We start from the raw sequence: 18,369 nt of genomic DNA, 5'->3' as shown, positions 1-18,369 counted from the left end.
TAATCCAGAAGTTTGTTTTATATATATATATATATATATATATATATATATATATATATATATATATATATATATATATATATATATATATATATGCAAAGCGAAGAAAACTGCCTTTTTCGGGGAGAATCAAGACATGAAAGTACGTGTCCTTTAGGTATATGGCTGCAAACCAATCTTGGGGATGAATGCATCAAAAAATGCTTTTCTGCAAAAACATATTGAACGGCATCTTGTGAGGTGCACGATTCAGCAAGCACTAATCCAAGATCGGTCATAACCAACTTTTTTATGAGCATAATGAAGTAAGGGCTGTAAAACCCTCATCTCATGTCAGCTGGAGGGACCAGCTCTATCTCGTCCTTCCCAGTAGGACCATAATCTCCGCATGCAAGACATGGGCATCTTTCACAGAAGTGAAGAGGATGCCGGAGAACTTGGGTGGATGCAGGGGCGAATTTAATCACATAGCCGAGTTTGATGGTACTTAGAACCAAACACGATGGGCTGGGTAGCTCTAGCCAAGCTCTTAGGGGCCATGATAGGGGATCTAAGGGCACAACAAATAACCCACAGTGGTAAATAAGCCCCAGCATTCTGGCCAAACATCCCCTCATATACTAATTGGTGATATTACTGATGTCTCCTCTCCACTCATAAGCTGGTGTGTGGTGGGCGTTCTGGGGCACTATGGCTATCGTTACACGATCCACGTGAATGCCGGACATTGATGGTGGTTGAGAAAAATCCCCCTTTCATACAAAATGTAAAGCCCTTTGAGTGCTGCAGAGAAGCGCCATATAAATGTAACATATTAAATATATCATTAAATTAGCGGTGGCATTGGGCACACATTGCCACCACCCCCTAGCTATGCCCCTGACTTGGCTAATACTGAATTTGGGAATTTGATTAATAAATCCATTGCATGGTTAGTCAAGACTACATAGGAGATTAAAACATAATGTGTTTTTAACCTCTTTTCTTTTACTTCATGGCACTTTTTATCTTTTCTGCTCTGGATGGATAGCTTAAAATAGATAGGCACAACAATGGCATGTGGAGCTGCACAGTCTGACTGACAACTGGAATTAAATTACAGTATAGTGAGATCAGAGTGTTTGTTATGCTTTCAAATGGCTCTTGCAGCACAATGTCACTGTGCAGCTCCGCAAAAAGTTAAGAGCAAGGGAGCTCCCTAGTGGTTCAGGCCTCTATGCAGCTTGCGTGCCCTGTGTATAGGGAGGATCGGTTCTGACTTCAATCACACTGCTGGGTAAAATGACCCAGCTGCTTGGTTGTTTCAACTCATGGTTTAGTAACAGTACATGCTGGTGGGTTAAGATGACCCAACAGATGGGATGTTTTTAACCCAACGGCTCGGTCATTTTAACGCAGCAGCGTGTTCTGTCCAATATTGAAAAACAACCCAGCATTTTCAAGAGTAGATTAAATGTCAGAATAAAACTTTATTAAAAAAAAAAATATATATATATATATAAAAAAATATTGAAATGTTATTTATAATTGCATCTTGACAGCTGTACAAATTAATATTAATAATTTTTTTCTGTACCTGTATAGCTGACAGACTTTAGCCTCAGTGCTGGATCATGTGTCTGTGACTGTGTAACTGCTAAAACCTTTCTGGAGAAGTGCTGATCGATGAAACCGCAGCTTTCATAACAACATTCAGCATTAACCATGTATTAAATAAAACAATAGAAATTAAAGAATGCATGTGAATAGATGTTCATATAAATGACTAAATGTACCTTAAAGTACACAGTAAGCATGTAAGTAAATAAAAATTTAAAGAAAACAGTATTTACATAAAGCAAAAAATATGTGTCCTATGGTTCTGTTTTGGTTATTAATAATGTCTTGACTGAGCAGTGTTTACTGCTGTTGTTAATAAATAAGTGTTTAGGGGTTTTGTGTGTTTATCTTCTCAGTTAATCTTATACCACTTTTACAATATTTATCATAAGCTACTCTTTATGCTTTACTAAACTACATGTTTTTCATGCAGCTAAATTATACACCAATATTCTTAATTTGGGTGAATTTAGGTGTGAAGTTAAAGCCTCAAAAACACTTTTAAATGTGCTTCTATCAAAAAATGAGTCACCAGTGCAGTGTGCAGAAACATGGCTGTCGGGGATCCCCTAGCGTGAAACTCTCTACTTTGCATTTCAATTGATTTTTGCTTTGTTTGTCTTTTCACATATTGTTATATTTTAAATTATGATGTCTTTTATTCTGTAATATCATATATAATTGTTATTCTGGTATTTCATGGACTATTATGCAATTTGTATTTAATGTGTTTGTGTATTTCATGCTTTTTCATTATTTTGTACTTGGTTTTCTTTTCTAAACCTGTAAAGCACTTTGAACTGCATTCATTAGTTTGGAAAAGTGCTATATAAATACAATTTTGATTGATTGATTGATTGATCTGTTTTTTTATTATTGAAATAGTTTGTTGATCTAAATGCAGTGTAAAAGATTTAAAGAAAAGGATAAAGTAAGTCTTTTTCACTTCACATTTTTTGTTGTGGTATTATTGTAAGTGTTACAGTAATTTGTTCACAGGTCAAATGATCTGTATGTAGTGTCAGCAAACAATACTTTCTCTAAACTCTCAACATATGATGAGAGTTATAAATTCACACAGACAGTAGGTTGCGGTATATGGTCTTGACATCTGCATGCCATTAAAGTACAATCAACATCTTCAACACTTTCAATATGAACCGCAAAGTAATAAATAACAAACAAGACATATAACATAAAAATGAAAGATGATTAAAATCAAGACGATCTGAGAGGTAAGAAAGTGGGAGGGAAGAGTAAAACATTATCATATATAAAACCAGCTGAGACCAGCCAGCCTGCTCAAAAAAATAAATAAATGGTCAGGCTGGCTGGTCTATATGTTTTATTTCAAATTTTCATGATACACTTGTCATTGATTACCCAATCAATAAGTATATTCAAAGTATTGAAAAAAATAGCTTCTGTGATATGGAGGAGACAATTGTAATTTTTTTTTGTGAATGTGTTTGTGTTAAAGCCTTTTGGAATGATTTATTTACATATCTCTTGGAAAAAAACTCACGTTGAAAAATGTATTAACGCTTTTAATATTATTTTCTTTTATCATAATTACAAATTTTGTATTCAATATATTATTAATTTCTGAAAAGTCAAAAATTGCTTTCAAAATTAACCTGGCTTTTTCTTTTTTTCTTTCCTGTTTTTAATTATTATTATATTTATTTTCCTTCCAGTTTTTTATTCCTGTCTGATATTGTTACAAATGAGTACATGATACACGTTTGCAGAGGCATACACTACTTGAGTATTTTAAGTACATTTTCCAAGCATATGTGCTTTATTGAGTGTTTGTCTTGGGAAAAAATAACTTTACTAAACAAATGTTCACTACATTCTAAAGCATAGAATCATATTGTGTATTCCTTTTATATTGCATATTAAAATTTATTTAATACCCAATTACATAAAAATTGTGTACTTTTACTTTTCTTGAGTAAAAGTACAAAACTACTTTTTACTTAATTAAATGTAAAAATACAAGATGTTTAATGTACTTAAATACTGTATGAAATATATACCAAAACACTTGAAATTATGACATGTAGTGGAGTAAAAATTATGCTAATATTCTTTGAAATGTATGTTTTCTAAAGAAAAACGCCAATAAAATACTAATAATTAAAAATGTACTTTTATGTAGAAAGTAAAAATACTTAAGTAGTGTCTGCCTCTGTCTGCACTTTCGTAAATCTTTTAGAATTGTTGAATGGAAAAAACCCAATGTAGCCCAATGTTAAACCAGCAGATGTCGTCAGTGTGCGGTGTATCGACTGCTTTAGTCAATAATTTAGGAAAGCGATGGGTTAAATTGAGTCTCGTTTTTCTCATTGTTAACTGATATGCATCTGACAAAACAAATGTAATATAAGTGATAAATATAATTTATTATCGAAATTATTCCACTGCAGCAGATCGTACCCCTGACGTTGTTGTATCCGTTGACCAATTAGAATCTTAGGGAGGCGGGTCCAGTTGTACATTATGAATTCTAATTGGCTGTATTTCCGCTTGAGTTGAAAATGAACGTGTTTTCCACAGTTATGTGACATTCCAAGTATTTGACAGGGAGGTTGTTTCTGACAATAACCAAAAATTACTCCGATGTTGGTATGGATATAAATTCCTAAATCTACGCCTGTTTTTTTGGTTCCACAAACGCATTGATGTCATTGGTAAGGCATTTGTGAAACATGAAAAAATAAATTCAGAACTGGGAAACTGTGGGTGGTGGTTAGGGAGACATCAGAACAATACACATACAGTACCTTATAAAAACCCGCCCTTCTCTGTCGCCAAGCATTTGTTAGTTTTTGTTACTTTTTTATTATAAAGTATTTCTTATGCAGTCGTTTGTGCAGGGAGCCGTGAAGGTAAGAATGAATTATGGATATTATATTATTACATTTAAGTAAATTAATCCTAGTACTGGCAACTTCACTTTTAGTTTTTAATGGTAAACGGCAACGCCTAATAAACGCAAAAGGATATTATGAAAAAGTATTTAGGTGGAAACTGGTGAAAGTTATGACATTACATTGTCACATAACATTGTATTCTGAAACGTTATTAACATTTAATTTTGTTTGTAGTTTATAAGTGTAGTTTTGCATAAAAGAGCACACGTGATTCAAGAATGAAAGGACAGCAAGTATTTCATCTACTTTTCCAAGGTACAGTGTCACTTATTCATATATTTTACTAAACACGAGAGTCTGACACTTACAATATTTACATGCATGTATTGTATTTGTAATATTTTAATTTTCATATTTAACAACAATAAACTGGGTTTAAAAATACCATTTACATCAGATCAGGTTAATTAAATCGTTCTCCCCTGGTTTTTTACAGTATACAATAAGGAAAAGTTACATTATGTTTGTTGTACAAATGTATTCTTGTATTATCCAAAATCAGCTATATAAACAACTATTAACCAGAATTAAGGATCAAACATATATTCTTTGCAGCTATGGATCTTACACTGTATGTTTACAGCAGTCATAAATACAAAAGTTTACAAATCTACTTACAATTATACAAACAACTGAGAAAGTATTTTATAACATATGTTGCAGTATGTTTGTACAAATATTTAAACTCTTACATTTAATATTTTTCTCACAGGTGTTCTGCTGTATGAGACTTTGGCTTGGGAAGTGAGAATGCCAACAGAAATTCATGGCCTCAGAGGTTCCTGTCTGGTTATACCGTGCTCTTACTCTTACACTTCATACCCACCAACTAACCCACGCAGAGTTGTGTGGTATCAGTTGGTGTCGAGTGGCTACCCTTTAGTTTGTGATCCCTTGAATCCAGACAGTGTCATTGACAAGTTCAGAGGAAAAACTGATTTATTTAGGCATACAAACTCATATCGGGATTGTAGTCTGCTGATCAAAAGCGTGGATCCGTCTCACAATGGAGAAAAATTATATGCATGGATTGACCCAGAAAATGTTGGATGGCGCACCTATAAGTTTTATGATGTCACCTCAACGATTATTGTTGACAGTGCGTAAATACTTCACATGTTCTTTTAATGTTATATTTTTGGTTTGAAAGTTTCATTACAGCTGTATCATCGGTTGCCTAACTGTAACATTTTCCCCTACTGTAGCAAATCCACAGCAGCCCATCATTAATATTTACGGAGGTTTAAAGATCAGTGACAACATTACAGTAGCGTGTTACACCTACCATACCTGTCCATACAGCAAACCAAACATCATTCTGAAGGGTATTGAAGGATCTGATCAAATAGATGATGTCGATATCAAACATGGTCAATGGAAAACCACTCGGACACGCACCGGTGTTGTGAAGGCTGAACATTTAGATATTGAGTGTATTGTAAAACATCATGGAGGCATAACAACAAGAGCTACAAAATCACAAAGTGCAAAATGTAAGTAAAAAAATGTAATGCATTCAAAAGCATACATCTATACCTCTGTTTTATCTGTGTGTTACAGTCATTTAACTATTTGTAAAAAATTTATGAAAGTTAAAGTTAAATCCATTGAAATGTAGATCTAAATCACGTTTGATGTTTGTGTCAACTGCTTATAATTTAATTTCAGGTGTCTATTATAATATAACCATTGAGCCTAAACTGGCAGCAGATATTATAGAGGGTGTTGATATGAACTTCACTTGTACCGTCCACCATTCCTGCCTGAATAATCCTCCGATCCTCTCCTGGAACTATGAGAACATGCCGGTCAAATATGATACGAAACAACTTACAGGGTTTGATTTGGCCACCTTTTCAACCATAACCTTTTTGGGGGCAAAGAAAGATGATGGGAAGAAATTAATCTGCACTGCAAATATTTCTGGACAGAAAATCACAGCATCTGTCGACTTACATGTACAACGTGAGTGATTTCAAGACATCATACACGATGTGTGCGATTCCTCTGTGTCTCTTCACTTATAGATTTTTGTCTGCAGATTCTTTTACAGAGTCTCCAAAACCAATGACTGCAGTCCAGAATAAATGTATGTGTTTCACATTTGTCCTAAAGCCATTTACCATTGGTGGGCCGTACATTTCACACCTAGATCTTCAGTGGTGTCTTACCTCTGCTATCTGTGCCATTCAGTTCCAACAAGTCCTTTTCTATCGCCATGGAGGCTAAGCTGAAAGTTAAGAAAGTTCAGTAGTATTTCTGGCATAAGTTTGAATTGGTTTTAGGGCTGAGAAAGTCCATTCGACCGAAGCAGTGGACACAGGAATGGTCACCTCCAAACATGTCAATGCATACAGCTGCCTCATGTTCTCACCCTCATGCAATTATCCAATCAAATGACGCAAAAGTGCAGACGATTGGGGCCCACCACTGCTATTTACATGATATATAATATACATCATAATGACCAAAAAATTACTTCATCTTCCACTTCCTTTAGTGTGTGCGATTCCTCTGTGTCTTAACATCTATATATTTTTGTCTGCAGATTCTTTTACAGAGTTTTCAAAACCAGTGATTGCAGTCCAGAATAAATGTATGTGTTTCACATTTGTACTGTAGCTGTTTACATGATATATACATCATGAAGACCAATAAATTACTTGTTTCTTCCACTCCCTTTAGCTGTTTCCCAGAATGAACCCGATGTGATCTTTGACTTGAAGACAACTGGCCTTTACATTCTAGCCCCCTCATTTGTCTTTCTTCCCATTTGCATATTTGCTGGAGTCATCATATACAAGAAGTATAACAGGTACATGTGTGTTACATCACGGTTATACTTAGGAAGTCTGAATAAGTATTTATATTTTGACATTATTTAATTTCATCGAGCATGTATAGCTTTTCAATACAACATTGTCAATATTAATTATAGGTCTTCACCTGGTAATCCACAAGAATCACAGCCTAAACAAAGGTATGCATTTTTATATAATGTATAACCATGTGTATATATTTGAAGTATTGTTGTATTTGAAGTTTTAAAATAAAGATAAGTACAGCATATACAAGTTTATTCTGACAATCTTACACCTTTTGTGCATGCATAAAGTAGCAGATAAAGTTTGCAGATATTAAAACATATGCGTAACACTTTACACTACGGTTGTATTAGGTAATGCATCATATAACATGAACTAAAAATGAACAATACTTGTACAACATTAATTAATCTTAGTTCATGTTAATTTTAGCATTTACCAATTCACAATTTACCATGTAACAATGTTATGTTCTGTATGATGATCATTTTTAAAAACGATTTTGAAAATGTAAGTATAAAGTCATTAGCCTATAGGCTGCGTCCAAAAACTAAGGCAGCTGACTTGTTGCCTAGCTGCCTCATGTGGCATAAAGGCAGCTCCGGGAAACACATTTGGACAGACTTCATAGGCAGCGTGACAAAATTTAGTTTGAAATATTACAAATGAGTTCTCTGTTTATAACTAATATGGAAAACAGCAATACGAATTTCTTGATAGAAATGCAATCAAAATGTGTAAAAAGTGGAAATATAACTTTATTTACACAAAATTTGTGCTCCAGCCACTTTCTTGGCCGACATTTGATTTTTCCGCAACTTAAAGCAGGGCGTAACTGTCCAAATCACACAGACCCATGCAAGATATAAAATGAGATATTTGTTCCTTTCACACATATGGTTGTAGAATTTAAATTGTCTGCTGATCTAAATGCATGGGATTAAATCTGTTTATAAATACTTAATAATACCTTTCTTGTTGTGATATCAATGTATGTGTTAATCTGTTCACAGGTCAAATGATCTGTATGCATCATCAGCAGACGAGACAATTTTTTAAACCCGTATACCATCACCGAAGAGGTATTGTGCATCTCTAAAGTCAGTCTCTGAAACTGTAATTAGTATTTTAGTTGATTGGAGTATCTGTCTACTACACTCTTAAAAATAATGGTGCATCTTGATTACGTCAAAAGGTTGCAATCCAAATCTGTACTATTAACGCTAAAGCGAGGTAAACGGTAAACAAGTCTTCGATCAGTAGATTGTACACTCTCAGAAAAAGGTACATGTAGGTACAAAAGTTGTCACTGGGGTGGTACATTGTCAAAAAGTACACTTTTGTACCTAAAAGGTGCATATCTGTACCAAAATGGTACATATTAGGACCTTTTTAAAAATCCCATTTGTACCTTTATTTTTGAGTGTGTAAAATGAAGATGAGAGTTATAAATTCACACAAATAGTAGGTGGTGTGGTTAACATCTGGATGCCATTAAAGGCGGGGTGCACTATTTCTCAAACATACTTTGGAAAAGAGAGTTGGCCCGACTACCAAAACACACTTGTAGCAAATCTTTAAGGTGCGTGTCTACTAAACAACAATGTTGCCTGGGTTGCGTATGTGTGGGGCGGGTCTATCAAAAGAAGGTCCAGATTCTATTGGGGTAGGGGCGTTTTGTTTAGGTGATTTCAAATGTCAACATTGGCCTTTTAGAAATCATGGACACTGCCTTTAAAAATACAAAAACATCAACGTCTTCAATTCAACCCGAACCAGAGAGTAATAAATGATAAACTATACAGAAAACAAACAAATGAAAGATGATCAAAATCAAGACTATCTGAGAGGTAAGAAGGTGGGAGTGACGAGTAAAATATTTTTACATAAAAATCTATAGTAGATACCATAGTATTCACTATAGTAAACTGTAGTATTATTTTGTGATGACCGTTATACATCATTGACCCAGAATTTACTATTTGTGAAAAAAAATGGCGGCCTCCACAGCCTAAAATGAGTATTACATGTTAGGATTTTTATAGTAATAAAATGTTTCTATTAATGGATTTTAGTAATAGAAGTCAAATATAAAGTATTAATTTGCAGTATTAAAGTCTTCATAGTCAGTGTATAAGAATTTTTTTTTCTGAAGGAATCTTTAACTTGAAAGGTTCTTCTATGGCATTGCTGTGAAAACATTTAGCACCTTTATTTTTAAAAGTGTATGTGCCTGTTAGATATTTGTGATTATGCTAAAGTATGTTTACTGAAAAGTTTAATGTTTCTTTGCCATCTAGCAGATAAAAATGTTCAGATTGTATTATAATCAGATGTAACATCTTTAAATAAAATTACCTTAAAATTAATTCATTTAATAAAACTAACCTTCTTTTTAAAACTGTTTATTGTCTCCTGTGCAGTTAGCGAAAATCCTGCATTGTTAGTATATAATCCATCATTATCATTACACCATTTTAGTGAATTAACAGTTTATGACCTCAGATGGTGTCTGAATGTTATTGACTGATGTTACTTCTTTGTCTCTGAATTGATACTTCAAGATTCAATATGGAAGATCTCAAAATTTATGGAAATGTCAAATGAAAACGCTCCACATCATCCAACGTGCTCAATACAGTGTTTTAAACAGAAAAAGTCAAACATATATTGTAATTAATATTAAAAACATACAACTTTGTCTTGGATATGTCAAGGAAATAATAGCATCAATATTTTAATTCACATAATTCACATTAACTTTTCAGGTTTTACAGTGTACTTATAGTAACTTTGTCTGATTTGTTAGGCATCTGGATCTCTCTTTGGCTTTTCAGCTTTAATGAGCAAGTTGGCTAATCAGACAAATTTTCATTTAAGTATACAATGTATGCATCATTGTAAATAAAAAAACATTCTAATGCTGTTGTACCTGAAAATTAAATATAAATAAATCATAAAATTGATGATCAGACATAAACCGTCTATGTGTTTTGAACTTTAAGGCACCAGTGCAGAACAGGCGTAGCTCGTAAATATGAATCTACTTTAAAATATATGGCCTGCTGGTTTCACAGACAAGATTTAGCTAAAGCCAGGACTAGGCCTTAGTTAAATTAAGATGTTTAAGCATTTTTAATAAACATGTCTTAGAAAAAGACGTTACTGGTATCTTGAGACAAATCAATGCCATTACAAACTGCTCTGCTCAATTTAAAATTGGTTTTAAATCCTCAAAAAAAATAAATACATGGTCTTTTCAAAAACCTGCGCAGTTGCTTGATGATCTTAGAATTTTATATTACATATTATATGCATGCAGGGTCCTCCATCTCACGGAGCCTTGATTCAGTGTATCATGAGTCTCTACATGCTTTATTTTTATATATAATGCCATGTAAACTTCCAGCTTACCTCTGTACCCTCCTCTGTCTCAATTCTGCTAGTTATCAGCTACGCTCCTCCAAGTGGTTGTAACTAACGAGTAGTTATACGAGCAAGTATGGTGGTACAAAATAAAACGTAGCGCTTTTCTAAGCGGATTTAAAAGAGGAACTATATTGTATGGCGGAACAGCACTTTTGGGAGTAGGCTACTTCGACTCGCCTGAAAAATCCGCTCCCCTTCTCCCTCTCATAATGGGAGAGGGAGGGTGTTACTGCGCCGAGTCGAAGTGCTCCCATTAGTGCTATTACGCCATACAATATAGTTCCTCTTTTAAATCCGCTTAGAAAAGCGCTACGTTTTATTTTGTACCACCAAACTTGCTCGTATAACTACTCGTCTTAAATAGGAAAAACATTGATGTGTTTGGTCACTTCTAACTTTATCTCTGAGTGGTACCATTGAATGAATGGGGCTAAGCTAAATGCTATCGAAGTGTCGCAGCGCGCTCCAGCACTTACGTGCACGCACACAGATGACAGAGGGATGTATCAACAATTCTTAGTTAAGGTAATAACATAGTTTAATATTGAAAATGAGTAGACTATTCCTTTAAATCTAAACTGTTAACTCGTAAATGTGCAATGTTCTTTCTACTCACTCAGTAACCCACATAATGTGCTATCAGTGGGTTGTGGTTACCCTTAGTGTACAATCTCTGATATATATATTACTTCATTGGCAAGTTCAGAGAAAAAACTGATTTATATGCAGTTGCAGCTGGTGACTGCTCTTCCGAGGGGCTTAAATTCAAAATAAGTGTTCGGAGAGTCATGCGTGTTGCTCGTGTTTTGTAAAATATGTGTTTGTTGTGTCATGTGAACCATGTGAATCACTTGTTTGGTCAAAATAAGTGCCTGCTGCACACGCTTCAAAACCGTTTAAGAGACGCTCACGTTCACAAACTACACACAAGACACTCCCTTAACACTAAACTCTGATTACGCATGAAATTATGTGAGTATCTGACAAACGCAAGCGTCTCTTTTATCATAAACCCTTTAGACGCGTCTGCAGCAGGCACTTATTTTGCCAAGACACGTAATGCACACAGGCTCACTCGACACGCAGAACACATATTTGGAAATTACAAACCACACCCATAACGGGCTACATACATGTTGTGATGAACTTCGCATCCTGTGCCCTCGAAAAAAGAAGGCACAGGCCGCCACTGTTTATGACAACCATCAGAATGGAGCTGCAGTCTGCTAATCGAAACTGTGGATCTGTCCCACCATGCAGAGAAATGATATGCATGGATTGACCCAGAAAATGTTGGATGGTGCACCTATGAGCTTCACAGAGGGTGTGCTAAGGACGTCGGCAATTCAGCAAGTAGATGGTAAGCTGTTTTAAACAACTTTGGTGGAGAAATGTGGACGTAAATTTCAGGTGTGCTAGCTTTTTAAGCAGCGTAAACGTGTCATCTGTATTAAAACGTTCTGATTGGCCCAAAGCTGTGACGTCGTCCGTTCTAAATGCTGGTAATCTATATTTTTGTGTTCACACATAGCGCTTGGCAGTAAATTACTGTTAATCTTACAACCTCATTACAGGAAAGGTTCTGTTCACCCATGACCTGTTAACTGCAATTTACCAGTAAAGACTGTATGTGTGAAAGGGACTAGAGACATGTTTCAACTTCCACACACAAAAAGATTGTAAGCTAATGAGGAAATGAACATCAAACAACTTTGCCCTGACAAGCCTGATTTAACAATTGTGCAACAGTCAAACGACCAATTTTAAGTAATTCAATGGGGCATTTAAAGGGTCTTGGGATGACATAAAGCTTTGGCTGTCTGGTTGTACCAAATGGAATACAGTTCTAGTTTTATTTCCTTACTTGCTTTATTATTTTTTAATGATAAAGCAACCAAATTAATCAGCATTAGAGCGCTTCTGTCAGGCTGAACTAAGGTAAGACACTACACCTGTGCTGCATGCGTTCAGTCATTTAACTTATACCACTAGTAGTCAATCATAGGTTGGTCATAGCCTACGATACGACCCAGAATCTGCCCCACCTAAATATAATCTGGAGCCGCTACTGGTGCAGTGTTTAATGAGAGTTTAAAAGTCATTTAAAATGCCATGTGTCTTTGCATGCTTTTGAAACTAACCCAACATATTTAGTGATTTTACAACAGACAAAACCGATGTCTTTGGAAACATGGTGGGTGATTCACTTGTCAAAGTTTAAACATTTCAAGATAAGGGTGTTATTTTGGTTGGCGAAGAATCGAATGAAGCATTCTGAGAGAAAGGTTTTTCACTTCCCCTTCTCAAATTTTCTTGTTTTATCACTTCTTTTATTTTGCAGTGTTTGAAGGCTGACTCTCCATCCATTTGCTTGTGTAGGAGACCGGCCAGAGGACGTGAAAATAAAAAAAGGTTTGTTATATTTTAATCTTATATTTAGAGAAGATTTAGCATGTAGGCCTGTATATTTTATTCTACTGGGTGACAGCAATTCAGTTTCTTTCACAGGTAGCAGAAATTATTTTTTGTGCATTTTTCTGAGACCCTTCATGCATGCCAGAGTCCTGAGAAATCTTTAACAGGATGTCCTGGGCTGTACAGAGATAACAAATATTTAGTTTGGCAATAACATGTTTTTCTCTCTTTGTATATTTTTTTAATTAAAGTATCTTTATAACATATTTCCAAAATAGCAAATATTAATGCCTAGAGTGTCTTACATTTTGCAAGGTATAAAAGCTGTCACTGGGATGGTTCTAGTACTGATATGTACTCTTAAGGTATTAATATGTACTAATGTGTGCTCTTTAGGTACAAAGGTGTAAATTTTTTTGTACCTTTTTATCTGAGAATGTGCTGCCCTCTAGAGAGGATGTAAAAAATAAATATTAATATAATATTTTGTAGTTTTGTTAACTTTTAGAAGGGGCTCAAGACTAGTAAAGTTTCTGGTAGCACAGCTTGCACAGGGCAAAACTGCAAAATGGGAAATGACTACGCCTGGCTTGAGTGGCTTTTACGCTGTATTTGCTGTAGATATTTTTCAGTATTATTAACATTCTGTTTTCTTTATAAACAACAGCATCATTTTGACCTGAAGCTATGAATTTGTTGCTTCATTTACTTTTTCAAGGTATAGTGCATTTCTTACAGTATGTTTGTCATTCATGTAAATAGGCTATATAAATAAACACAAATTGACATATAATGAAACTCTAAACATGACACCAGTAGCTTTTTTTTCAAGTGTGTCTGCAGGTGTATTTAATAAACAATAATTACTACAATTCTCTAATATTTTGCTCACAGGTGTTCTGCTGTATGAGACGTTTGCATGGCAAGTGACAATGCCAAAGGAAATGCATGCCCTTCAAGGTTCCTGTCTGGTTATACCGTGCTCTTTCTCTTACTCTTCATACCCACCAACTAACCCACATAGAGTTGTGTGGTATCAGTGGGTGTCGAAAGGCTACCCTTTAGTGTACGATCCCCGGTATCCATATGACGTCATTGGCAAGTTCAGAGGAAAAACTGATTTATACGGTGACCCATCAGAATGGAGTTGCAGTCTGCTGATCAAAAGAGTGGATCTGTCCCACCACGGAGAGAAATTATATGCATGGATTGACCCAGAAAATGTTGGATGGCGCACCTATGAGTTTTATGAGGTCACATCCACAATTCGTGTTGACAGTATGTAAATAATCTTTTGTTTATTCAACTTAGTTTTGTTTATTTACTGTATTGTTCATTTATTCTTCAGCTGAGGTTGATAGCTGTACAACAACAGCCATTATCTTATTATGAGCAACTGGGCCAATTTGTCACACTTTATGCTTTAATGAAGAATTTTAAAAAGCATGAACTTAAAATAAAGGTACAATAAGAAAGAACAGTCAATTTAAAGCTTAATAATGTCATTTCTAACCTTTTTGCCCTTGTAGCATATCCGACGCAGCCCACCATCAATATTTACGGAGGTGAAAAGACCGGTGACAGCATTACAGTGACATGTTTTACCGTTCACAGCTGTCCATACAGCAATCCAGACATCGGTCTGAACGGTATTGAAGGATCTGATAAAGTAGATGATGTTTATATTAAAAATGGTCTGTGGAAAACTACTCGGACACGCACCGGTGTTGTGAAGGCTGAACGCTCAGATATTGAATGTACTGTAAGACATTATGGAGACATAACAACAAGAGCTACAAAGAACAAAAATTCAGCATGTGAGTGAACAAATAAATGCAAGCGTTAATGTTTAGGTCACTGATACATACTAATAGTAACCTTTATATTAATATTTTGGTACATACTCATATTGTTTAGTTTTTAAGAGATTAGAAGTTAATTCTTTCTTTAAAGCTTGAAGTACAGCAAAATGTTACATTGTTTTGAATTGTGTTAATTGCAACAATTTCCAATCTGCTTTTTACTTCAGGTATTCCTTATAGTATAAACATTGAGCCTAAATTCGCAGATCTCACAGAAGGCATTGCAAAGGACTTCAATTGCACCGTTCAACATTCCTGTCAGATTAATCCTCCAACAATCTACTGGAACTATGAGAACATGCCGGTCAGAAATGGAAAGCAACAACTTACAGGGTTAAAATCTGCCACCTTTTCCAACATAACTTTTTTGGGGGCAAAGAAAGACAACGGGAAGAAATTGATCTGCACTGCAAAATTTTCTGGACAGGACATCACAGCATCTGTCGACTTACATGTGAAACGTGAGTGATTTAAAAATGCAATGCATGATTTGTAATTTCTTCACATCTCATTCATGTTGTTTTCTGTTGCTTATTTTTTTCAGAGTATGAACCCAAAATAGTGAACATAACAGACATAAAGAAAAGTAGGTGTTATGTATTTATGTTTATATGATTTCCTTGAACGTCTAGGTCATCAGTTCTGATACTTCCTCCAAAATCACAAATCATTTAATAAAGTTAACATTAAATACAAAAATCTTTAGAATTTTAATGTTTTGCACTTGCCAGTACAGTACCTAACGTGTCCAACTTTTTTCAGATATATATCAGATAAATATGCAGAAATTCAGAATTACTAATGTAAATAATACGTATTCTACATGTGATAATGCACTTTTTTAGCTGAAGTCCTGTATAAGGCAGATGTGTCACCCAAGATCACCGCATTAACCCGTTCCTGTGTGGTGATACCCTGCACTTTTAACATGGAAGAGGAACTTGCAACGCGACTTCGAGCTCGTTGGGTCTCAGAAAAAGGTTACATGTACCACACTGGACCGAGCCACATCTCGGACAACTTTAGAGGCCGCACAAGACTGCTTGGAAACCCAGATGAACAAAACTGTACGGTCGAGATTGATGACGTAAAACCCCATGACAATGGACCGTTCTGTTTCCAAGCAGAAAAAGAAGTCGAATACAAATTTAACAACAGCTGTGTGTTCATTCTGATGCGAGGTACAAAAGCATATACAGACACACAATACTACATGAATGTGATTGAATTATATATCATATATTTGTTTGCAATTTGAGTACACCATAAAGAATTCTGTTGTAAAGACATTTTTGTTAGGTTAGGTTTAAGTTAAGTTATAAAGCAAGTTCAGCTAAATTTCTATGAACTTCATACATTCACTAAAACGCACTTTGAGATCAGCTTGTTTAAAGTTAAAGATCAAATTACTTCTCAGAATATCTCCAGAATAGTAATAATCTTAAATAGTTACTTCTCCATTTGTTTGCAGACATTGAATCATCTACAAAATTAAATTCATACAATGCATTTTTAAGTGTCCAAATACTTTTATGACAAACAGTATGTGCAAGCACTTTTAAATTCCAAATATGTAAAATAATCACATATTTGTGTCTTTTGTAAAAAGCCCAACCAGACAATCCTGTGGTGTCATCGCTTCCTGAAAACATTGAGCCCGGGACGCGCGTCACAGTCAAATGCTCAGTCAAGCACACCTGTCCCTCTCATCCCCCCGGCATCACCTGGAGCATCCCGACTGCCCGAGAAACAGTCAGCCACAGGAGCATGAGCGGAGGAGTCTGGGAAACAGTCTCCACTGTGACCTTTATCCCGACCGGATACGAAGAGATAGATGAAATTGTTTGCAATGCAAAGTTTTGGGGTGATAAAGTGAAGATGGTTAATGGTTCAACTGAACTGAGTGTCAGAAGTAAGTGGCATATTTTGAAAAGTAGTTTGCATTTCTGTATCTGATGATTTGTGATCAGTGAATTTATCATCATCATCAGGAATTCAAGGTGTTGGAATGGAGATTTATGGGCCGTGTGTTATAGTTCCTGTACTTCTGCTCCTGCTTTGCGCTGCAGTTATCATATTCAAGAAGAGACGCAGGTAACTAACATGACTATATTTGTGTGTGTTTATCTTATCTTAGGTCTCATTCAAAGATTTATTTTTTATCCTATAGTTCTAGGATGTCTGAAGGAAGAGCTGTCAGGAATAACAGTAGAGGAGATGAGGATGACAACAGGCAAGTGCTTTATTATATTAAATAGCATCATTTTTATTGTACATATTTATAAGACATATTTATTGTGCTTATTTTTGTATCAAGATTTCACAACAAAATATCTCATAACATGTATCTTTTCCTTCTATACGATACACATTTTTTTCAGATATCAGTAAAATACGGACTTGAGATCATTGTCTATTTAAGCGATGTGAAATCTTATTAGAGATTATGGTTGAGCAACCAGCAAATTTACCAGAAGGAGGTACATGAATGTTGTTCTGTACATCACTCTTGTTTGAGTTCTAGTTCTTGGAAATTAAAATATTTTGTCATTTTTATAATTAGTTATGTATACTGTATATGTAACATACTAATATAGTAAAAATTGTCATAATTCCAAGATTTAGCATTTTATTTTTGCTGTGACAGTAATACAAGTGTTTGTTATTTTCTAGAAATACCACAAAGATTTTAATGGTTTTATACCTGCATAAAGCTGACTAACACTTTCATGGGACTATAGCTATAATTTTGATATAATACTCATGATGTATTTACATGAAAAAAATGTGCAGTAATGTTTTTTAGAAAACTTTTTACTAAACTAAACAAATCTGCTAACATTCAACATCAGTTAATGCTAAACACGCAGCAGCAAATACAAATGTTTCATTTAACTATTAACTCATTTTTTAATTGAAAACCCTGTGAAGCAATTTATTAGTGAAAATAAAATGTTATCTAAGAAACTCTTGTAGCTGTTTTTTATGCACAAAACACTTTTCACAATAAGTCATTCAAAAGTAGATTTTCAACAGCAGATCTCATACATACATCAAAGCTTTAAAGGGATAGTTCAGCAAAAAATGAAAAATACTCCATGGTTTACCTCAAGCCATCTGAGATACATAAGTCCATCATCTTTCAGACGAATACAATTTGAGTTATTTTAGTAAATATCCTGGCTCTTACAAGCTTTATAATGGTTAAAAACAGGGTGCACGACTTTCAAGCCCAAAAAAAGTGCAGAAGTAATCCACACGGCTCCAGGGGGTTAATAAAGGCCTTCAGAGGGCAATAAA

The 18,369-nt window shown here is 34.9% G+C and overlaps 3 protein-coding genes across 3 annotated transcripts in view; all 3 read left to right on the top strand.

The window, feature by feature from the left end:
* The window catches only part of LOC135770774 (uncharacterized), a 124,325-nt gene extending 113,939 nt beyond the window's left edge, over positions 1 to 10,386 (top strand). Inside the window, exons 10-12 of the mRNA XM_073815547.1 lie at positions 8,377 to 8,445; positions 9,787 to 9,805; positions 9,928 to 10,386. Coding sequence (XP_073671648.1) covers positions 8,377 to 8,422 — 46 coding nt within the window. The 3' untranslated portion in view covers positions 8,423 to 8,445; positions 9,787 to 9,805; positions 9,928 to 10,386. The remainder of the gene's footprint in view (positions 1 to 8,376; positions 8,446 to 9,786; positions 9,806 to 9,927) is intronic.
* LOC135771892 (sialoadhesin-like) lies at positions 4,175 to 6,767 on the top strand. Its single transcript, XM_065282243.1, has 6 exons — positions 4,175 to 4,295; positions 4,713 to 4,793; positions 5,251 to 5,637; positions 5,744 to 6,031; positions 6,207 to 6,503; positions 6,580 to 6,767. The coding sequence occupies exons 2-6, from the start codon at positions 4,757 to 4,759 to the stop codon at positions 6,765 to 6,767; spliced, it is 1,197 nt and encodes a 398-aa protein (XP_065138315.1). The 5' UTR covers positions 4,175 to 4,295; positions 4,713 to 4,756.
* A 1,623-nt stretch (positions 10,387 to 12,009) lies between the features above and the next one.
* On the top strand, positions 12,010 to 17,996 carry LOC135770762 (uncharacterized). Its single transcript, XM_065280552.2, has 12 exons — positions 12,010 to 12,152; positions 13,134 to 13,204; positions 13,875 to 13,925; positions 14,102 to 14,485; positions 14,737 to 15,024; positions 15,237 to 15,530; positions 15,614 to 15,655; positions 15,915 to 16,250; positions 16,679 to 16,981; positions 17,061 to 17,163; positions 17,240 to 17,302; positions 17,451 to 17,996. The coding sequence occupies exons 3-12, from the start codon at positions 13,895 to 13,897 to the stop codon at positions 17,458 to 17,460; spliced, it is 1,854 nt and encodes a 617-aa protein (XP_065136624.1). The 5' UTR covers positions 12,010 to 12,152; positions 13,134 to 13,204; positions 13,875 to 13,894; the 3' UTR covers positions 17,461 to 17,996.
* The last annotated feature ends 373 nt before the right edge of the window (positions 17,997 to 18,369 follow it).

Source organism: Paramisgurnus dabryanus, chromosome 8 (genome assembly GCF_030506205.2).
Source record: "Paramisgurnus dabryanus chromosome 8, PD_genome_1.1, whole genome shotgun sequence".
Classification (NCBI taxonomy): Eukaryota; Metazoa; Chordata; class Actinopteri; order Cypriniformes; family Cobitidae; genus Paramisgurnus; species Paramisgurnus dabryanus.
This window is presented reverse-complemented; position numbering and strand designations above follow the sequence as displayed.